This window comes from Tyto alba, unplaced genomic scaffold (genome assembly GCF_018691265.1).
Source record: "Tyto alba isolate M040663 unplaced genomic scaffold, T.alba_DEE_v4.0 Super-Scaffold_2, whole genome shotgun sequence".
NCBI lineage: Eukaryota > Metazoa > Chordata > Aves > Strigiformes > Tytonidae > Tyto > Tyto alba.
The window spans coordinates 37383723-37406514 of NW_024881282.1; the positions used below are offsets into that span (position 1 = coordinate 37383723).

General features: G+C 36.6%; 1 protein-coding gene across 7 annotated transcripts in view; it reads right to left on the minus strand.

The window, feature by feature from the left end:
- CNOT4 (CCR4-NOT transcription complex subunit 4) overlaps positions 1-22792 on the minus strand; it is an 82552-nt gene that overhangs the window by 16550 nt on the left and 43210 nt on the right. For 2 of the 7 annotated variants that reach the window (XM_042792573.1, XM_042792571.1), the window contains exons 3-11: positions 21054-21251; positions 18189-18275; positions 17590-17691; positions 16677-16802; positions 12187-12320; positions 8275-8430; positions 5518-5575; positions 4987-5236; positions 2590-3087 (exon numbers count right to left, since the gene is read on the minus strand). In XM_042792573.1, the coding sequence (XP_042648507.1) occupies positions 2590-3087; positions 4987-5236; positions 5518-5575; positions 8275-8430; positions 12187-12320; positions 16677-16802; positions 17590-17691; positions 18189-18275; positions 21054-21251 (1609 nt within the window). The remainder of the gene's footprint in view (positions 1-2589; positions 3088-4986; positions 5237-5517; positions 5576-8274; positions 8431-12186; positions 12321-16676; positions 16803-17589; positions 17692-18188; positions 18276-21053; positions 21252-22792) is intronic. The other 5 variants (XM_033010204.2, XM_033010202.2, XM_042792574.1 and 2 more) reach the window with 3 other exon arrangements.

Below are 22792 nucleotides of genomic sequence, written 5' to 3' on the forward strand. Positions count from 1 at the left end.
ACCTCAGGAAACATGTAACTTCTAAAGTTGTTGAGGGTGTCTGCTAGAAGACAGAATGCAAAGTTTCACCTACATTCGGTTTCTTTTGCTGTTACATCTGAAACAGCTGAGTTGATGACATTTTCTAAAACACCTCTATACAAACTAACAAAAGAACTAACAAAAAGGAGCTTCATGTACACTACAACTAATCTCTCCATGCTGCTAAACCGCTATTATGATACGCACCACCTTTTCAGCAGGTCAGCTAGCGTCTGTTATAAAGCACTGTAATAAAATCCCATCAACATGATTTCTCTGTACTTGTATATCACTTTCCTCCCCTAGCCCCACTGAACAGTTGTATCTGTAAATCTAAACTAGCAAAATTCTATAATTATATACCTGCTACTGATAGATTAAAAACAAGCATTAAGAACAGGAACTGTTCTTTCAAAAAGAATATAAAAGGAATTTGTTGAGACACTTGTACACTAGATACAGATTTTAAAAGACAGACTAATCAATAAATTGGAAACTATTAAATCACCACACAAAAAGAGAAGTATGAGGGCATCTCCTGACTTTCAAATTACCTGTACTCCTGAAGCTGTTAGATCACTGAAGAAAACCCTAGGCACTAAATACCATACAAATAATACAAATCCATAACCCAGCAAATAAACCCAGATCTATGATAATTCAGCTGATTTGTGACAAAAGGAAAAAAAAAAAAAAAGAAGTAACCTGTTTGTGCAAATTACTTTTTTCAAGAGACATGAAAGCTGACATGTAGATCAGCTGAGAAGCCTTTTCACTGCAGCAACTGTTGCTATCTAATTGTCAGCCAGGCAACTAACAACGTTTTCTATAACAAGAGATTAAGACCAACTCAAAGGAACTTTCCACAGAGACTGCAGCAGATGTTTATTTTCCGTTTTTAGCACTGTATCTGCCAAAAATATTTTGAGATTAATTGGTTCTAGCAGTTGCATACAAAAAAGGATATACTTAAATATCAACTCTGCTGCCTTAAAACATATGGGGGAATTACATGGCACAGGCTGCGCATCGACCAACACCACACAACTGGCTCTTCAGGAATCATGCTAAGGATCTAGGAGTCTTCCACAAACACAGAGGTCCACTTTCAAACTGCCAAAGGCAATTAAAGTAATGCAATTTAAAGAATACTTTCACAAGCCTAAAATCAATCTGTACTACAAACAGCTTTTTTTCAACACTACAGGATTCTTCTGTTCCCCCTAGTCCAGAAGATAGTCTTGTTACTGGCCTCTCAAACTAGTAATTTTTAGAATTAAGTCAAAACTTAATGTCTTGTAAAGCTCCTGGAAGTTCTGTGTAGTTTAGAGGAAAATGAGCAAGAATTTTCATTGCTATGGATACTGCAGTTTTGATTCCACGTCACAAATAATTTGTTTTCTCTCTCTGTTTTTTAACACTTCAGTGTAACCAATATCAGTCATTTTAGTCTAAAAGCTTTGCTGTTGCCAATATAAAGAGCTTTGAACTACTTGCATTTGTAGTCTGGACCAAGTGTTTATACTATGAATCAGCCTAAGGACCCTACAGCAGTACTGTAGCTTCAACAAGTCTTCAAAAGAAGACAAAGTACAGGCAAGTAGCAGTTCTTGTACTAGAGCATCAAAAACACAGTGACTTTTCCTAGTTCACTTTCTCACAGCATAACTAGTACTTCTCAAAATCCACGAAAAGAAAACAACATTGACAAGATCTCAAGAAGCAGTTTTCTCCATGTCAAGGCTACAAAGATCTTAGACGCTTTACTACCTGCAATTCATTATATACTTAATATAATTTTTTTCCCTGTTAGGAAATAACCTCTTTGGTCCAAGCTAAGTCAGAAGCATGGAAGGACTTCAGAAGTGAATTTTTAATCAAGACTATTGCTACAATTACCTCCTTAGTTTTGATGTTTGCTGCAAAAGCCTATCAATCCATGCATGGCAGTCTGAACTGGCCTGACTGCGCATTTATTTTCTTCCCACATCACAACCCTCACAATCAGGATGAATCCTCTTACACACATTGCAAGCATCCATTCAGTGAAAGATTAGCATAATATTAAGGCCATCTGAAGTACAGAAATGAACAGCACTGAATGTTTTATTGTGCAGCCATTTGGTTATGAGCAAGAGGGAACAACCCAGCCAAGACATCTGGCACAAATCACCATCATTACAATTTTTTGCACGATTTTAAGAACTCTGGTCAGCACCTGCATGTCAACATGGAAGTTGCAATGCGCTTCCAGGGCCTACTCCTAAGGAAAGCCAGTCTGGCAAGACTGAAGAACCAAAATACCAATCATCTTTGGCACAAAATTAAGCGGGCACAAAATACTCCACCTTCCTTATAAAGCTCAATATTACAAGGCTAAATAACCATATATATAAATATTTTTAATGTAAAGGGCCTATTAAAACAATATTCCTCCCTCTGTTCATACATCTGACAGTCAAGAGATACCACTCTACCACTTGTAGCTGGCTATTCCCTTTTCCTGTCCTGGCTCAGAAGTTGAAAGCATGAATTAAGTCATATTCACAGGTGTCCCAATTTACCTACCTGATATAGGGATCCCTCCCAGACCTGTGCTGTGTTGTGGTGGGAGATTCAAGTCCAAGAAATTACTATTTGAGGTGGGATTTGCTGTGTGGTTCAAGTGCATGATGCTATTGCGTGGGAAGGCCATCCAAGGATAGCGAGCTGCTTGGCCTGGAAAACTGAAGGAGTTGTAAACTGCTCGATGCTGTTGAAACTGTGGGAACCTCTGTGGCATGACTGGAAAGGTGCTACTGAGAGAGTTGGCATTTGTGGGTGCAGCAGGATGCAGGAATCCAGAGCCTGGCCCTTTGGCAGTTGTAGTGTGTGGGGTAGGGTTCTGAAGAGATGTGGGCGAGAGGGAAGGTTGGTCTTGGACTGACAGTTCCTTCTCAATCAGGTCTGCTAAGGCTTTGCGGGTGATGTCAAAAGGGTCAAATCCTAAGTCGTCCTCTTGTTGTTTGGAGGAACCGAACCCAAAAGCCGCTTGCCAGTCTGTGGAGGAGGATACTGGTATAGTTTCTGACAGAGAAGAGAGGAACAGGATTTAGAACAAGAATTAGTGACTATTTATCTTGACAAATTTCAGCCTCAGTGTATCTGAATTTATGTTGCTAGTTATCTTTCATATAAGACTTCTTTATACATTCCCCAAAGACATTCATAACTTAGAACGCCATTTTCAGATCAAACTGTTACAGATGTCTACTTAAGGTGAAGTGGTAGAACTAGCAAATAATTTTTACTACAGAATTGCTCTGTTCCCAAACTACAGAAAAATCTTGCCAAATAAGTAGTTTCAGTAAGAGCACCAAGTAGAAAGAGACCAATAAACGCTTGTTTAGAACCTTCCTTATACCCGTATCACTTGACAGAAGTGTGACCAAGCAGAGTTTAAATAAAGTTGTTATTCAGGTCAATATTTTGCTTTCAGTTTAAATGCTTTGCTTCAGCTCTGCTGTGCAAGAATGGTGTGGAGGAGATGTTCTCTCTCAAAGGGGGAACCTCTGAGCAGTGGTTAAGAAAAAAATCCAAACAACCAATGAACACCTAAAAAAAATCCCACTGTCTACCATTAGGAATAAAACCAAGCCATATTCTTGTGCAGACACCTTGTTAAAAAAAGAAATCAGGAACTGCATTACAAGATATTGTTAAATATTTTGAGGCAGTGTTACAAAAAATGGTTATCAACTTCCTTGCATTTTCACTTACAACTTCATTTCATTAAACCGTTTAAGTTTCTTATTCAGGTTCAGTGAATGCTGAGTGTTTTTTCTCAAAAGTGTGGTAATGCAAGCTGATGAGTACAAGGTAGTATCACTCACAACATTAACTCCCTCTGCTGGTAGGGAGCCTGGTCTGCTGCTTTAAGTAGTTAAAAATAAGCTTGGTATCCTCTCGGAAAAATAAATTTACACTTCTATTTTCACTCTAAAATCCATAACAATAGATAAAAAGAGTTGCTAGACAGACAAAAACTTGTCCTTTGTATTCTTATTTAAACAGCAACCATACATTTTATATTAATTATGAAACAAACAGGATCTCTACTATCTAGAAATTGTCTCTCACTGATACTTAATCCTCACAAAATTGGTGCATATAGTACCTTAGCAGTGGGTAATTTCCTTGGTAATGAATATTGTTTAAAAACAGGATTACTACATCCAGGAGTCAGATAAACATCAAAAGACGACTAATCATTAAGTAAACCAATTGTGTCCTAAAGCATCATTTACATTCTATTTATCACTGATACAGTTTCATTCAATTTTCTAACAACTCCCTCAGATATAAAATTTGTGAGATCTTAAATACTGTTTACCATTCCCAAGACTACATAAATACACCGGAAACGATGTTTCATTCATATGAAGTGGTATTTCACAGAAAGTACAAGTATCTTTCAGTTGATGCAATTAACCATTTTTATCTTTTCTGAATATATATAATCTAATTTCAGAAAGATAAAGTTCAGGTACCTTCAGATAACTAAGCAGGATACTAAAGAACATTCTGAATTCCACTGCATAGCTTCTGATGTTAGAATTGTAGATTGTAACAGATTGTTACACCAGACACTAAACACCACATACTTTCCCCACTCAAAAAACCTGTAACATTAAATATTAATCATACATGTCACATCCTATTATTTATACAGGCACATGGCTAAGAAATACTAAAATAAGCACTCCGATAATTTAGCCATGCAGCTAGAAAACTCTGTAAAGCTTCTTTTAGAAGAAAACCTTATATCAGTGCAACTCATTTGTAGTTAAGTGACAAATTTTAATCAATTGTGAAGAGGGAAAAACAGTATGGAGCAAGCCCTAGAGTTTTTGTTTCTACACAGTTTTAGCCATCAGTTGCAAAAGCAAGCACTACCCAGCCATTCATTGTAACCTGTGTACATACCTGATGTGAAGAGGCTCTGTGGTTCTGGTGCTGTGGGCCAGTCATTTGAAGTCTGTGGAGAGCTGGGGAATGGAGGAAGACCACTAGGGATAGGGTTAGGGTGCCGAAAGTTGTCAGAGAAGAGCGACTGTGATTCTGTTACAGCCCCTTCAAAAGGAGACCGTGCACTGTGATTAGATGAACTGATGGGTATGACTGGATTGGGTTTTGTTAAACCAGGCGGTGGTGAAGGTGTGTCACTGTTTGTTATCTACAAGCAGGAGAGGAATTAAAAAAGTTAGGACATGAGTGTTTATATATATTCTTCACTAATGCAGTTTAAAAATTTCCTCGAAACTTTTGGCTGCAATTAGGTTAGCTAATATATAGCTCAATACAAGGTCAAACATGAAAATCAACTTAGCAGTATCATTTTTTAGTTTTATTTTAAATTATGATACACTTCAGAAAGTACTCGCTGCTTCTATTACAAGTTGCACCAAGCCCTCAAACTCAGTTCTTATTTTCACAGCATTTATCTTTGTGTCTTACCTGCTGGGAGCTGTCACCATTTCCTATACTGAGGGAATCTGAAGGTTTGTCGATAGGGCTGCAAAAGTGGGAAGGGGAAAAAAAGACAGTAAGACACTCAAGTATTTAATGTGAAAATCAACATTTGCTTTCGTAGTGGTAAAAAATCCTTGAAATAAAGACAAAGTGAAATTAATTAGGAGGAATTAAGAAGGCAAAAATGTAACTTATTTATGACACTGCTTTTTTTAACAATAAGCATTCCAATCATTTGCCATACACTGTAATACTTCTTCCCACCACTCTCCACTCTGCTTGTTGACTGCCCTGTTAAGGAACAAAAGGAAAGTTTTAAACATGTTCACAGTAACTCTGTGCCATTCAAAATAACAGGACTCTTGTACTATGGCAGTATTCTGTAGTAGTCAGTTCCATCTATGCTACTACTGGAGAAAAACTTGGGAACAGCTTTGTTTTCCAAATACCTATGTTGTCAGTTCCCATACAAGTCCTAAATAAATTCAGAGAGAGACAAAAGATTAAATTAATTATTTAGTCCTGGTGGCAAGTTAAGCTTCCCACCAGCCTTCAAGTTTTAACCAGCAGAAATTAGCTCCAAGCTAAGAAAAATGAGTTTTGAGATGACAGAAGGGGAAAAATGCAAGAAAAGACATAGCATAAAAAACTGCCAACAAAGAGCATAAGAGACAAAATACAGTAGAAAACCACCTCAGAAAGCTATTAACTGGGAATTAACATGACTTGGCTGAAATGGCACATCTCAGGATTCAATATTCTGACAGGCATCTGTGAGTTGCCTTAATTATGCTAAATGCCACACTAATGAAACAGTATTAGTTCAAGTTCAGATTAAAATATTTGCTTTACACCTTCAAGGTACTTTCACTTTTATCTACCCATAAGAGAAGATGTACAAGCATCAGGCTGCACAGCCCAAATAACAGGTCCTACAAACAAGGACCAGAAGAAAAAACATGAATTTCAATTTCATTAAGAGGATGGAGTGTGATACAAGTAAATTACAGGCATGATGTGTTAGCACAAGACAAATATATATATATATATATATATATATATATATTAATTATTTTAACTGGGTGCAGACTTCAGATTCTAGCTACACGTCGTTTTCAACCACCCCTTGCTGATGCAAATTTTAAATATTGTAGACACACATATCAAGGTCAAAAATTCATATTGCTTCCCTCCGTATTTGTTCTCCCCATCCCACAGTAACTAGAATCAAAACACAGCAGAATTAATTCTCCATTCTAAAGACACTGTGTAAGAGTAACCTGTCAGTAAAAACAATTTCTGTACAAAAGAACACTGAGTCAGTATCTCAAAAAGATAACTGAAGCTGAAGTATTTATGACTACAAAAGAAAAATCAGAGGAATACACTTGCAATAAGCATTACTCCAGTGAAGAATTACAAATACTTTCTACTCAGGGGTCAAACAGTATGAATGAAGTTCTTACAGTTGGAACAAACTGCCTTGGGTCAATAATTTCTGAATACTTATAGAACAAAAGTTCACTGTCGACTCTTCACTACACAATTATTCTGATTGAAGGGCTGATATTACAGCCGAATTCTTTTTTCCAAAGCTGCTGACAGAAAGTCACAATGATGCAGTTTAAAAAGCTATATGTAAGACAACTTTCAATGACAATCTAAGTGCTGAAAATGTTTATTATACTTGAACCTGCTTAAGGAGTCTTTAGTTTTAAGACAGGCTTCCAGCTCTCAGGAATGAAAAAGATTGACTATCTATGGGCTACAGTATTTTTACCTAAATTTAGTACATTCTTTTCAGAAAAGATAAGAAGAAAGCTGCATGTCACTACTGAGATGCAACCACAGATCTCTCATCACAGCTCAACAGGACTGCTTTTGAGCCTAACAAGAAGGTACCACTTTCAACAGTCCTCAATGTTAATGCATTGGTTCAATACGGATTTAAAATGAAGATCATCTACCTAATCAGCAACACCGCTTCTTGAAATATCAGGGGTTGCCTTGTTATTTTCCTATCCAACCTCTGAATGGGCCCAACTGATATTACCTGAGGGGGTCCAGGAAAAACAAAACAGTGTAACTACAGAATACCATCAGAATCACAGGTGATGCTTATAAATGGAAGAAGACACCAGTTCTATTCAAGGAGGGCACCAAAAAAGGAACAATTGTTGATTAGCAATAAGGAAGTTACTGCAAGCAGATTAATTACTTCTTCTGCACAAAGAAGCCTCAGTTGAATCTGCTGCCCTGTTGTTCCTGTTACTGAGTGAAAATCAAGGAACCCTTACCTCTGCAGTTGTGTTTCTAGAACACACCATTGTAAAGAGATGACAGATATTCAGCCCTAACATTTAGCTTCCCTCTGTTGAAGCTTTTCCAAGTGACAAGCCTCCTGATGTATAGTAACTAGCATGTTACTTTTGTGGAAGCTTCCGTATAGAAATGAAGGGCTTTGGCTGGGACCATGCAGCTATACAAGCTGTTGATCCCCCAGTTATTCAGTTCCCCATAGCCCTTACCTGTAGCATCACTTACTAACTTCATGCTAAGGATCTCCTACACAATCTGCCAATCAGTTTTTTGACAGGGGCTAGGCTAAATCCAGTTTTTTGTGTCCTGATCAGGATTTGAATCCAGCTCTCCATCCAGAGAGAGACTGGAGAATCATTCCCTCCACACCAACCAGTGAGAGAGAAAGCAAGCTATCTGAAGTATAAAAGGCAGCACAATTACCCGAAATCTGAGTCTGCACCATCTGGAGTCATATGTTCTGGGTCTGTGCCATTTTCTAATATAGGAGGCGTTTTCCTGTGTTCCATTGTTAAACCGTTGGCTGATTTACTTGAACTCTGTAATGATGGCCAGGCATCTTTGTTATTACTGTTGGGTCTGGAAAAAGGCAAGAGTAAAAAAAAAAAAAAAAAAAAAAAAAGAAGAGTTCAAGTTATGAAGAAAGTGTTTTAAAAAATCGTAAGCACTGGGGAAATGAATCCTTGTGCCAGACAATCTATAAGAATAGATTTATTGGGATATTATTTCTCAGATTTTTAAATTGTGATGACTTAAAAAAAAAAAAAAAAAAAAAAAAGAATTAGCGGGGTAGGGAGGGGAGAGAGAAAACTGGGGGGAATTCTGTTTTCTTCACTGAATAGATAGCTGCTCTGCCAATGCTGAAGTCCAAACTTGTCCATTTGGGGGAGAGGAAAAAAAATAAAATAATTAAAAAAACCCAAACCCAAAAGCTTCATGAATCCAGACCTATACACACCTCATTTAGAATTATTTGCTTTATCACATAAGTATTTGTAGGTTCAGTGTCATGAACTTTTCTTTTTTTAATAAATGTATTATATTCCAGGCTCTATCAAGCCTGGGCACCAACAGACGAAGTTTGTGTTTTACAACTACACAAGAGTCCACAGTTTTACTAACAGACCACAAGACCAGTCAGACCAACACACTGTTCATTCAAGTTACTGCTCCCTTCACTTCTAGTTTAAAGCCATAATTACTTCCCTTTTATAAAGTAACATTAAATTTAATTTTGGAGTACACATTAGATCTGAAAGAAGTTCAAGAGAAGACTCAAAGCCCAAGTTTCTGCTGAAAACACATTTTATACAAATTGAAGTGAGCTGAAATATCATCTATAACTGAATGCATTCAAATAATGTCGTCCGGTAACCCTACAATTTTACTATAGAAGATTTGCCTTTGTGCTCTCCAGTTTTTATATTAACTTTAGCTTTTCATTTGCTTCAATTAGGATGCTGTTTATACTATCCAAATGCTGTCTTCATGAGCAAGAAGCTTCCAAAAATAATTTTTTTCAATACATATGTTCCTCCTGATGCCCCCCTTCATAAGTATGTTCTTATTACATGGTCCAACATATAACTCGATATCTCTAGGTCCATTTAGTAAGTTTACAGTCAGAACCTGGAAATTCCTATAGCTGCTTATAGCAACACAAGTGTTTCCTACTCCTATTCTGATAAAATTGGTATTACTACCTGCCCTCAAGTTTCAGTTAGTATTGTAAGATTTGCTATTCTACCTCTGTCTTCTCGTATACCTATACAATATGTACATGAGAGCCTTGACCTGATTTACAGATCTCATCTTCGCTTTGTATACACTTGAAATAAAGAGTTGATCAGATATTAAACATCCAGGAATGAAGACATACAAGCAGCAGTGCAATGTCAGTCATCCAATATTCTCACCCTTATAAAAATACTGCAATCTAGAAGACTTTCAATCCATTAACAGATCTATTTTAAATATAAAAATTTACATCTGCTGCAATGCAAAGCCATCTCTGTACTAAAACTAACTTTAAAATGTCACAGTTAAGTCATCTTTGCAGCCAAGGAGAAAGGTGAAGAGAAACAAACTGCTTTATGTTTTGGGGTCAGCTTTTGTGCATGTGTGGTTTTTTTTGTTTCGTTTAAGTTCAAAGCTGCATGCTTCTAAACAGCTATTCTCTAAAAGACCATCAGGTGCTAAACAAGTGTTTCCACTTGTGGCATAAGAAAGCATTCATTTCAGTTCTTTAGGACAAGGTCAGCAGGGAAAAAAAAAAAAAGCTTCATCTATTTTAAATGTGGAATATACCTCTAATTGCAAGAGAATGCAGTCACCATGACTATCAAGTGACATACCAAGAGACGAGCACCCACATACATGAAGTGGTACTGGGGGACTTTAACATTTCCCTTCAGCAGGAAGAAAAAAAGTCTGCAAAGTAGGACCTTTCAAATTAGAACACAATTATGAAAAAGCATTTAAGTAGAGTTTAAGAAACTGTCTTCTACTACTCAATATTTATAATTAAACATCTACTATTTAGAACTCAACTTCTGTTCAATTCTAGAGTGAAACAGAAGTCCTGCACCCCAGAAACACAAGAACAACCAGAAAATCGTCAAAGGCTCTGACAAACTGCCAGAAATATTAGTATCATATCAATAAATCTGACAAAAATGAGAACCCGATTGGGTAAAAAGCTGTGAAGGAGAACAACATGCATTCACTAGTTCACGAGCCACATTTTGTACTGATGAGACAGGACTTGAAACATTCCAAAATCTCAGCTCCAAGAAGAAATTCACTTTGCAACCCAAAAGGAGGTGCCTAGAGCTCAGCAAAGAGGAGAGTCTGTGTTATGATGCTGCTGCTGCTCAGCTGACAAGAGAAATCAACTCCAGAGCACTTGTTGCTTTTACAGTAACATGCTATTTTTTCCAAAAGTGATGAAATGTTAGCACCACAAACTGGCCAAGCTCCAATTCATTATTACTTTCTGAAGGCTTAGAAGTTTACTGCAGTTTCAGATAGAGCATTCTTTCCTCACTAGTGTAATTTGTTTTGCAGGGACCTAATAAGGTTTCCAATTAAGATTATTTCAGACTTTCAACATAAAATAATCAATATCCAAATGCAGGAAGTGGTGCATTTGCTTTACTTTCTGCACTCTACCTTCCAAGTCAATACTGAACCAGAGTTCAGTCACTGAACTTCAGCCCAAGAAATAAGAAGTGGCACAGTCCTTAAGAAAAGATCCAACTGGAGGTCCTGACCACATGCGGTGAGAGAGCATATGACACTTCCTCCAGAAGTTAAAAGAAAATAATCCCAGTACACCAGCTGGTATAACAATTCTCAGAATTATATTCTGCTTATTCAAGCTCCATTGGCGATATTTTATATATAATACCCACTTTCTTGCTTAAACTATTGTGCAGTGATGTTGCCAGTGGCAAATTATTGTCTGAAAAATTCAGTAGTGGATAAACAGGCACACAACACAAACCTGGATTACAAGGCCAAGGCACGTACATAGCACATTCTAACTTTTACATTCCACTCTGCCCATTTCATTACAAAAATACTACAAAAAGGAGTGGAAGAAATTATTAACAGTTTTTATTTCTTTATCTTAAATATGACATTTGAGTGGATAATTCACTTAGGAACTGATGACCTTAGGTTTTCAGTTATCTTTGTATGACTATGTACTCGTATGGACAGAAATCTTTCCAACAAGTCACTTCAACGGAACATTATTTTAACAAGCAATAATAAGCAATAACTGCAATTATAGTGAAAAACGTATCATTTAAGTTGACTAGATGAAAGCAAGAAATCTTTTATCCACACAAAAGAAAAACTGATTTTACTTTTGATTTCCGAAGTCCTTATATCTAATGTAAGGACTGCACTATAAATCATTACGTACAAAACACAGCAAGAAACACGTATCAAGATTATAAGGTGTCTCAGTTGTGAGAGAACAGACTGCATTCATCATGACACCATACGAAGACAGCTGACATCTGGTCTTTAATAAATATGTGTTTATGCAAATATAAAATACAGGGGTGTCTTTCAGAATAAGAATACCTTGTTCGGAACTAATGATCCACATGCACACACCAGAAGATTTCTTTACTAAGACTCACACTCACTTCGTATTAGAACAAAGTGGTGTGTATGTCTCTGCATGGAGAAAACCAGTATCAGAGTTTATCATGTAATAGCCACTAAAAAGAGCAGGAAACTTAGGGGATGCAATAGGAATAACGAAGTTTTCTTTGGGAATAGCCAGAAAGCATAGTCAGGCAGTTCAGCATCAGTACTTACGCATCATACCTCTGCAGTGCTGTCACTTTGTTCTTGTTCTTGTCAACTGTACCCGTAGATAATTGGAGAAAGTTGGGGTTTAGCTTGTATAATTCTTGCAGTAGTTTCTGTTCATATTCCTGGTGCTTACCCGCCTAAGGAAACAGAAAATCACAACGAATTAAATACTGCTTTAATATATATTTTTATAGATATAAAAATACTTTTTATATATAAACATACATCCTAAAGCTCAGTAATTGAACTTTAACAACTTAACAGGTCAATCCTGACAAACTCAAAACAGTGCTTCTCAATCTCAGCAGATGTGATCTCAATGAATCTAAAGCTTGCCTAGAAATCTCTTGGATATATTTAGCAATTTATAATTTTTTTGAAAACTTCTAAAGAATAAAAATAGTTACAACCTTGCTAGACTTGCTCTTCAGTTCTAATCAAGAGCTTCACAAAATACTTTCTGAATCAAACAGCTAAATCTCCAAGGCAGTCTGCATTTGATCTATCAACCATACTAAGCTTTTCATAAGATGGGAAGGAGCAAAGTCTCTCTCTTTTAAACCAGAAGTTCCAAAATGAAAGTAATTTTATATCGACTTAATAAAAAACAGCTGAGGTGGTCTGAGTGTTAACTGTCATGTGACAAGCAGTATACTCTGAGCAATAACTGATAAACCATTCTTTTTAATAACTGAAAAATTGAAATATTCTTTTAACTAACTGAATTATTTGAGAATAATTTCTTGCTTTCAGAAATTGAGGAGGCCCAATTGACTCCAGGGTATTTAATCTGGTGAGTGAAGAAAGTGATAATTTTTCAGTCTAGTTTACCTACAGCATTATGTGACTAAGCATTTAAAACAAAATCAGCAAGATCCACCCCTTACCCAACATTTAAAGCAACATCTGAAACAAATTCAATATAAGCATTTACTTTTTTGTAGGCTGCTATACCACTCCATCCTAAGAATTACTATTTGCAAGTTAAGTATTGTAATGAGTTGAATCAAGATGCAAAATAGAACTGTGAATTTGAAGTTGTCAATAGCTTTTATCTAGTCACCACATATTAAGAGATGTCCTTTAGCAAAGGAAACAAGTGCCAAGATTTATGGTCAGGCCTTCTGAATCTTAAGTCTGGATCACACGTTGTTATCTATTACATCTCTAGTATTGATTTAAAAGGTCTCACACTATTTTTACACCTACAAATTAACATTTGTACACTACTTAATTCATTCCCTTTATAAATGTTTTGTTGCAAAAGGAATGAAATTGATGCACAGGCAGTGCGGACATCCTCCTAGAAAAATATTACAACCTAAGAGAAAACTATTACTTGCTTTTTTTAAAAAAAATTAAGCAGGAGTATTTGACAAAATTCAGAACACAGTACTGCGCAGAAAGTAAATTCCCTTACGGGCTCCTTTAGAAGGGCAACTGCATATCCCATCTGAATGCTCCAACTCAGTCAAACAATATTAATATCTTAATTTTTTTGCTACTTAATTCTCTAGTTCTCCATTACTGTTGATTCTATACGTTGCTTTATGTAGTCAACCTACACAACCCTCAAAAAAGGACATTGAAACACCTGGTCTATGCATCATCTTACCCAACTTTGTCAGTGTCTACACCCAAGCTACTACTTACAGTAGAAAAAATTGTGGCTCCAGAGTGTGGTTCACCTAAATGCAAACTTTGAGATATACTGCACCCTGGAAATGCTTCTTTTGCCATACACTGAGAATACAATAGAAGCAACTAGTGCAGATGCACAGATCTGCACTGTAAACATTAAGTAGCTGGGTAAGAAGAAACCTCTCTGGATATCTCATCTTGCTTAAGACTTCAATGGCAAAGACTGAATGTCATGGCCAGGAACATCAGGCCAGTCCTAAGCTCACTTCCCCATCACATAACTGTAAGAAAGAAATAAGATTAAAATCCTATATAGGAACTTGCAATAATCATGCTTAATTTATAAAAAGCAATCCAGAGGCCAAACTTAGCATCTCCAACCTACCTCACCTAAATTCCCAACTTCACTTCCACAGACTTTCTGGAGTTCTACCAGTTCTTTTCATTTTGTCACAATGTTTACTTCTATTAACAATTATTGAACTTAGAATGTAAGTTCATCCATTGACAATTTTTAAATAGAGCAAAGTCTGTGACAATGAAAAATCAATCTCATGAAAAGGACCTGTAAATTCATTCACACTAACCCAAACTCTAGATAGCTGGTGCACTGAAAGCACAATGCACCTTTCAATAGTTGTGTAGTTTCCAATGATTTCCAAGAAAGCAATAAGAAATCAAGAAGAAAGTTTAAGGAATGTAACAAGGAACAGGAAAGGAAGATTCATTTAAATCACCAAGATCAAGTATAATCCAAGTCAAGACTTCTGAACGAAGTCATATGTGAAATTGAATTCCTGGAAAAATGGAAAAAATGGAAAGCTAGGACTTACTGGTGACTCTTTTAGGGTGCAGAAGCAAGTAATGAGGACTAATAACTGGCAGCAGTTTTATGCAACACCATCAGCATGCATGAAAAGGAGTAAAAAGCACATTTTTGCTGACAATACCAAGGTCTCTGGGTAGTAAACTGCCATGATTATAATGAGAAACTCCAAAAGAATCCAGAGAACTCAGCAAAGAGACAAAAAGGTAACAAATAAGCTTCACCAGAGACATAATATCAGGTAACACACCATGGGAAAAGTAGTCTAACCCATACTAAACACACTATTGATCTGTGAACTGGCTGTTACAGCTCAAAGAAATACTGAGGTTACTACCAAAGCATCTATGAAACTGTTAGTTGATTATGTGCTGGCAAATAAACACAAAAAACCATGCTGGGCATCATATTAGGAATGCCACTTAAAATATAAAATTGCCAAACCCTACCACCACCACACTACACACAGCAGGTTGAGGACTGCTTTACTAAACTGTGCTTCCCCTACATCATGGGTACGATTCATCTGACCTCTGCATCTCTAAGAAGGACACAGAAAGTACAGAGAAGGGCAACAGAAATTATCACAGAAAGGAAGGGCAACAGAAATTATCACAGAAAGGGAAGAACTGCTTTACAAAAGAAGTTTAAGAGTGTAGAAACTATGATTTGGAGAGAAGTCAGAGAAATAAAATGAAGTTTTACAACATCACAAAGGCAATGAATAAGGTGAATAAGGGTTTTGGTTTCTGCAAGTAGTACAATACTAAGATTAGGGGACACTTGACAAAACTAACTGGAGATCAGAAAAGAAAGCACTTTACAAAATAGCTGGTGAACTTCTGGGGCTTGCTGCCACAAAAGACTACAGGGTTGACAGTATCAGCAGGTTCAAATGGATTGAATTCACGACTGACAGCTCTGTAAAAAGCCTAGACAGGAGAAGCATACCCTCCAACATGTATAGCAATGAACAGTTGGTGGGAGAAATATGGGGAAACGAACATGAAAGGTGGCTTGGTTTGAAAGGTCTCCTTAAATTTTACCCATTACCTGCAAACAAATACATACTACAAGGACTATCAATCTGAACCAGCAGGGTATTCTTTCTTATTTATAAAAATGTAGTTGAAATCCTCAGAAGTAACTGCTAATTTGTGTAAAAAAAATATGTATAAGATATGGACATTCTTCCTTATCCTCTGGCTTACATCAGCCTAACACATAAAATAGAATTTATTTGTACAACATCTGTGCTAGCACTAGGGGTGGCGACCACCTGCTTCATGGACAGACCACATGCAAAAATTAGAGTATGGATGCAAGGCTGGCATACTTGAGATTGAGTTTAAAAGCCTTACCATACTTCATGTAGAGGGATAGACCCAGACCCAAAAAGACCTCAGAACGCATCACCTTTGGGAAAGTAAAGCTATCCATTTACTTGCTTCCCTACCCTAGATAATAAACATTTTGATGTTGAGATAGTAAAAAAATCCCTGCATCAGTACTTGCACTCTGTTATAGTTACCTTCAGTGTTTTATTTCAAAACAGTTTCTATTCCCTTCACCGACTAGACAGGATACCAGAATTCAGATAGCATGGTCAAATCACAGTACAAAAGTTAAGCCATGATAACTGGCCACACACACACAAAACCTACAGAAGAACACAGATCTACACTAACTTCTTTCACAGAAATTTAAAACAACACACATTACCTTGCATTAGCGTGAACAAAGTGCAAGTACTCAAACTCTTAGCCAAGAATTCAAATAACCTTATCTCCATCTTTTTGACTCATGAACATTCAGTGGACTTTTCAGACTTTAAAAGCAGTGTGCAATGAAAAAAAATTAACTGTTCACTTCCACTATCCAACTGGTTAATCACCTTTTGGACTTCAAAATTAATCTCTGCCATAACATTCAACAAAAAGCTACGTTATACACACATTAGACTAAATTATATACAATAAAATACATACATGCCATATTTCATGTGTTTCCCATTCATTAGACTTACCTGCATTTCCTCTTTTGTGAAACTGGCTGCTTCATCTCCCAGCTCATGTAGATACATACAGTCTGGTTTTGGACACTGCATATTTTTTAGAAAATAACTGCAATATTTTGTTGTACCTAATGATGCCTGAAGGAAAAAAAAAATCATTACTTAAGTACTGGAGGTTAAGAATGCATTTTACAGCATAAGGAGAAAAAAGCTATATTTGTACAAAAAAAAAAATCCTTCCCAAGATTTGGGAGTTCTACCATAATGCACTTTTTGGTGCAGACGGACTACAAGTCCACTTGTAAGAAATCTATGTACTTGAAGATTAGATAATTAGAATGTATTTCTATTTTCATCCACTTGAAATAAACTCCAAAATAAGAGCCTCAGTAAATATTTGCATTCATAATCATAAAAAGCCAAATAAGTGGTTATGAGTTTGTATTACGAACTGGTTAATGCTTTGTAGCAGGGTCAGGAAATGAATATTAACTAGATGATCATCTACAGCCACCAGTTTATACATATACCAAAAGGAAAAAACTTGCATTTCCCAGGGAGCTTTTGAGAGCTGTGGTGTTTGGACTACAGAAATGTTCTGTAAAAGCAAATATTCAGGTTTTCACAGTGCTATTAAGCTGTGCAGCAAAAAAGCCACTGTGGGAAGGGGGATGTGGTAAATCTCTTTGTCTCAAACTTTTGTTTTGAGAAGTTACCTGCTAAACCCCTAAAACATTGCCTGCTGGAAGCTCGCTGAACTTCCATGTTGTGATTAATGCCAGGAAAATAGATCAAAACCCAATACCCAATAAACTGGACATTTTTTTTTCACCAACACAAGCATATTGATATAAATAAAATTTTATACTATGCCCTAATATTAGTGTCCTAGCACATATACACGAGAATGTAAAAATATTACCACCTTAAGTGTTCTGCCGTCTACCACAACATTATTGACGCACTGTATGGCTCTGAGAGCATCTTCTGACCGGATGTAAGTTACATATGCACTGGCACTTGGACCCTAGAAAGAAAAGATATCATATTTTATTTAATTTTTCCTCCCCCCCAGACATTAATTTGCTTTTGTAGCAGCAAACTTCATAAACTGGCATATTTTAACAGGAAAACTGACAAAAATGGTAGAATTCATAAAATTTTAGATATGATGCATAAAGAATGAGAAAAAGAAGAAATGCATCAAATTTTTGCTTGTAAGTTAAAGGTATTTTATCCCTGAAATGCAGATTAGTGAATAAATGCCATATTACTGCTTCTTTGAAGGTTCTCATCCTGTCTCGCAGTCTTTAACCTTTCTGCATAGCATCTTGAATCCAACTTTGAGTGTCTGATTGGACAAGCCTCAGTAATTTTAATGGTTGATTTTTGCAACGCTGTTTTTTTTCTTTTTACTACTTTAACCTATTGCTTAATCAGAAACTGGGAGCCCCAGATTCACTCTGCACACATGTACTTTCTCTAAAGGAATAAAAAAGAAAATCACAAGGGCCTCTGACTTACCTGTGAGCCTGCATATGATGTGCTGTTATTAATGACAACTTTATGTATTTTACCAAATTTCCCAAAATATTCTGGTCGTTTCAAAACCTACAAGAAAATAAAGTTAAAGTGGTACACTAGAAAGTTAATACATACAGAGCTGTTCTTATTTTTCTGTGTAACTGTACAACTATGGCCTTTAACTAATAAAAAAACTAATTAAAAAAACTTTCTACAAAAAAGAGGACAGCATCTAGATGTAGATTTGTTTTCGAATGTAAAACATGGTTACTTGCAATACAGAGCATGTTGCCACCCCACTAAAGAACTTAAATGAGAAAGATTCCACATTTTATATTGTAACTTTTAAATTTCTTTCAGTACTCAGACTACCCAAACCCTGATCTGGCCACATACATCCCATTCATTAAATACTCCTGTATCTATTTTATAATTTGAGGAAAAAATAAAAATCATATTCATTCCAGTTTTTAAATAACCACTTTAAACTTGCATTCAGATATATTGATTGCTAGGAACAAAATGCTGAATCCTGACTTGCTTGTCCCACTCCAAAGAGAAAGAAAGTCGACCAATTAGCTTGAGATAGCCTCAAGTTTTCAGAAGACCGGACTAAGTACAAGACAACAACACATGACACTTCCCAGGGGCAATAAAATATGTTTCAGAATCAACATCATGCAGAAATGAATGAATATCACATCCCTAAAGGAAAAAAAAAAAGCCTCCTGCCTTGCCCTTCACTGCATCAGCTAGTAATAACACACCATTTAGGGATCCTGTGCAAAGCAGGAACATCTCTAGCATATTAAGCACCTTTGTTGAATGTTACCTGTATGCCAATGGAATTAGCAATATACCTGACACATTTGGTACCAAAAGCCTTTCTTTTTCTACCCCTGTGATGGAAGGAGGTGCAGAAGCACTGACTACTCAGACTGAAGCTAGATAAGCTAAGGGTATTTCTAATTCTAGACAATAACCCGAGAGGTTGAAAAGGAAGACTTGTTTCTCCAGTTCCATCTTCATATTAACACTGTACGGTGTTCTCTAACGTCAGTACAGTTAAACTGTACTGATCCAAAAACTTTTTTACCTAACCACCTCCTCTCCCCTCTCAAGGGAGCATCAATATCTTCAAGATCCAACAGCATAAATCACATTTGGAACATCTTGTAGAGCTACAGGGCACACTATATAGAGAACCAGTCACTCACTGGTCTCTTATGACTGCTCTTCACTTGATCTACACTCTCATGAAAGATCCTACACCCACCCTTGGGAATCATTCCAGAGGAGACTAACAATCCTGAGTAAAGCGGAAGAATTTCTTGAAGTGTCTTGCAGATAATACACCCAGTACGATACGGCAGTATGGCCTTCACAGTTTTCACAAAAGCATGTCAACAGAAGTGGATCTACCTGTACTCCATTATGATCCACAGATCTATTTCCAGAAACAGCAAAGAGGAGCCAATCTCCCCTTCCAAATCATCTTTATTCGTACTGAGTTTTCACTTGCTTAAGCAGAAAACTTAAAATTGAATATATTGACTACTATTTTTTTTTTTTTTCTTCTTTAACCCATCTCTCCTTCCAGGCTAGGTTTCTTCAAAAGCAAGTAATTTCGGTGCTATATGCAATAGATAGTAAGTACATTATCTTCTGGTACAGCAGTACTACTACCACCAAACCTAGTACAGCACCATCCCCCGCTTACTACACCAATAAATCCACTTCTAATTACTTCAAGTATGGATTTATCCAAGGTTAAAAAAAAAAAACCTGTATATACTACTATTTATCTTACAAATCTATCTGGTCAAAGAAACCAAATACATTTTTTTGGAATAAATAACACCAAGCCAGTGTTGAGGGCTGCTTGTAAATACTTGTTGTTATCTTCTTGTAGAAACTGCAGCATTATATGCCAGATTGGTTTAACTTTCATTTTTCCTCTTCCCTTTGTATACCCCCTTTTCTTTCCCCCCTCCACTAAAAGCAGCTTTTTACATTTGCTCTTTCCCACTCTAACAAAATGCAGCACATACTCTGGGAGTCCTCAGAAACAGCCACTTCTATTTGAGATTTCTCTAGACATTTATGTCCAGTCAGGTGAATTTAACTAAGCACATTAATTCTGAGGATATCTATCTTATCCTGTATTACATTCCCTCCATATTCTAATTCAAGGCACTTTTACTCATCAGCACTAATTCCACAGCCACTTGCAGCTGACTTATAATGGAAGTAGATAAAACATTTTAACATAATCAGTTTTCTCAAATGAAAAAGCTTCTTTCTGATGATGCAGAGTAGGAAGTCAACTATTTCCTGCGTCTTCCTTTTACTATTTCCCTCCCCCCCTTCAACTGACATCACACTTATGCTCCTTCGTAGTTACATTTCAAGAGTTGGCTTTTTCCTCCTGTCCCTACAGGTTTCTGCCCTTTGTATTTGCTCTTTAATCCAACCAAGTTCCCATTTTAGAATTGGTGGTGCATGACACAGCTGTATAGTGCCAGTAGATCCAGCTTTGGAAAAGAAGTACCTAAAAAAAAAACCCTTAAGCTTATTTTTAGCTTAACAACAAGTCATTTTTAAACAAATACAAAGAACAATTTCCTTAAAAAAAAATAGAGCATCCGTACTCCCAAAACCAAGACGTAAACACTTATTGAGGCTATTTTGGAGGAGGAAGCTGAGTAGGTTCCCTTAAGGAGAGGGGGCCTCAGCAGCAGTGAGCCTTTTCAACGCTGCTTCATTTCGTACCCATCAAGGGAAGAGACAAGGGTGGGCATAAGAGTGTTCCAATGGTTCCTGACAGTAAGTAGAAAGCAAGATCTGCAAGTGTGAAGTTCTCACCTCTGGATCTGCTAGGCGCTGAGATAGCCCTACCACGAAAACAAGGTTCTTCTGTACAACCCGTACGCTGGCCAAATGTTTGCGATTCTCTGATATCTTCTGTTTCCTCTCATTTTGTTTCTGTTTCTTTTCATTTTTTATCCTTTGCAGCTCTTCCTGGGAGAGTGGTTTGTACACTGCTGGATCTTCTGGATATGGCTAAATATAACAAACACCATTAAAAACAACCCATATAAGAAACAACACATTTGAAAATTATTAATCCTGATATTCTAACACACAAATTTCTTCTGTTACAATGTTCTGATTGTTATGGCCAGTAACATTATAGAAGTAGCTTTTTCAGTCCTTTGGGAAAGGTGAACAGCTTGCATATTTTCATTGAATTTTCCTATTTATAGACACGATACTGATTTGGGCAATAGCCACATTCTAACCCAGCTGCTTAATCAGTTTGGTAACACTATAAGCAGCTGCTTATAACACATCCTGTTAAGATTTCACTAACATAGCAGTAAGTAGAGTGAAAGCACGCCCTGCATATTCACTTTAAATTTAGTTGTCTGATACAGATTTGGATACTTAAGTGTATTAAAGACTGCAAGATAAGAAATCACAATACAATTGTAATTTCAGTGGCCCACCAAGTTCAAGACACAACACACTACACAGCTCAATCTTTACATGGTTAACTTCTCCTAGCGAAGAGGCAGATTTCAATACAGTTACTGCATGCTCATTTAATAGTATTCTTGCCATGCTTGTGTACCAGTTTGAAACTTGGGCTTTGTCTTCCCTGGATGAAGGTGCATTTTGAACCTCAAGATTATCATCTACAGATAACTCCTCAAACACAGACATAACACAGTAGATTTTAATCTCAGAAGTATCTAGCAGAAGTACAACTGTCCTCAGAGTTACCTGGGAAGATCACTCTATTCATGCAGAACATTACTATAAAGGCACTATTTTAGCCTGGTCTTGTAGATCACAGTGCACTGTTCTTTACCCAAGATTACTCCTCACAGCAGTCCCATATTACTTACATGTCCCAGTTTTCTCAGAATGAAAAGTTACGATTTCACACTTTATATACAAAGCAATGTTAAGCACAGAAGCAAGTATGTAAAAATATATCTCAAACAAGAAGTGTTTCTAAACACAGAGATGAAGTAAAAAATAAGAAGAGTACAGGGGATGTGCATTAAGGTAAAGACAAGATAAGGAAGTTAAGGTCACCAATATGTTGAACTGATTTCTTTGCTTCTACTACCATAACATGTGCAAGTCCAACAAAATTGAATTTAACTTTTTCCCAACCATCCTCTGTTAATGGTAGAACACAAAGCTAGTTGGCATACTAAATAATCTAAGAAAAAATCTACAGCAGCAAATTAAAGTAAGGTTTAAGTTATAAGCATATATTCCTCATACTTGGTGGCTCCTTCAGTAGCATCATGCAAGTGCTCAGACCTGACAGTTTTCGGAGTACATCACCAAACAAAACAAGATCCGTTTTACAGTTTAAAGAGTTTAAACTTCAGCATCATTATATACTTGAAACATCTTCTGAAAATATGCTGCAGTCGACTTCAGCAGATGGCATCTCATGGTTAAGCACCAAGTCCTCTGGAACATGTTTTTTAGTATCACAAAGGAATGTAAACTTGTAAGATACTTTAGCAGTAGGCAAAAGGTACACAACTAAGTCCTTATCATGAAAACATAGTAAGGACTCA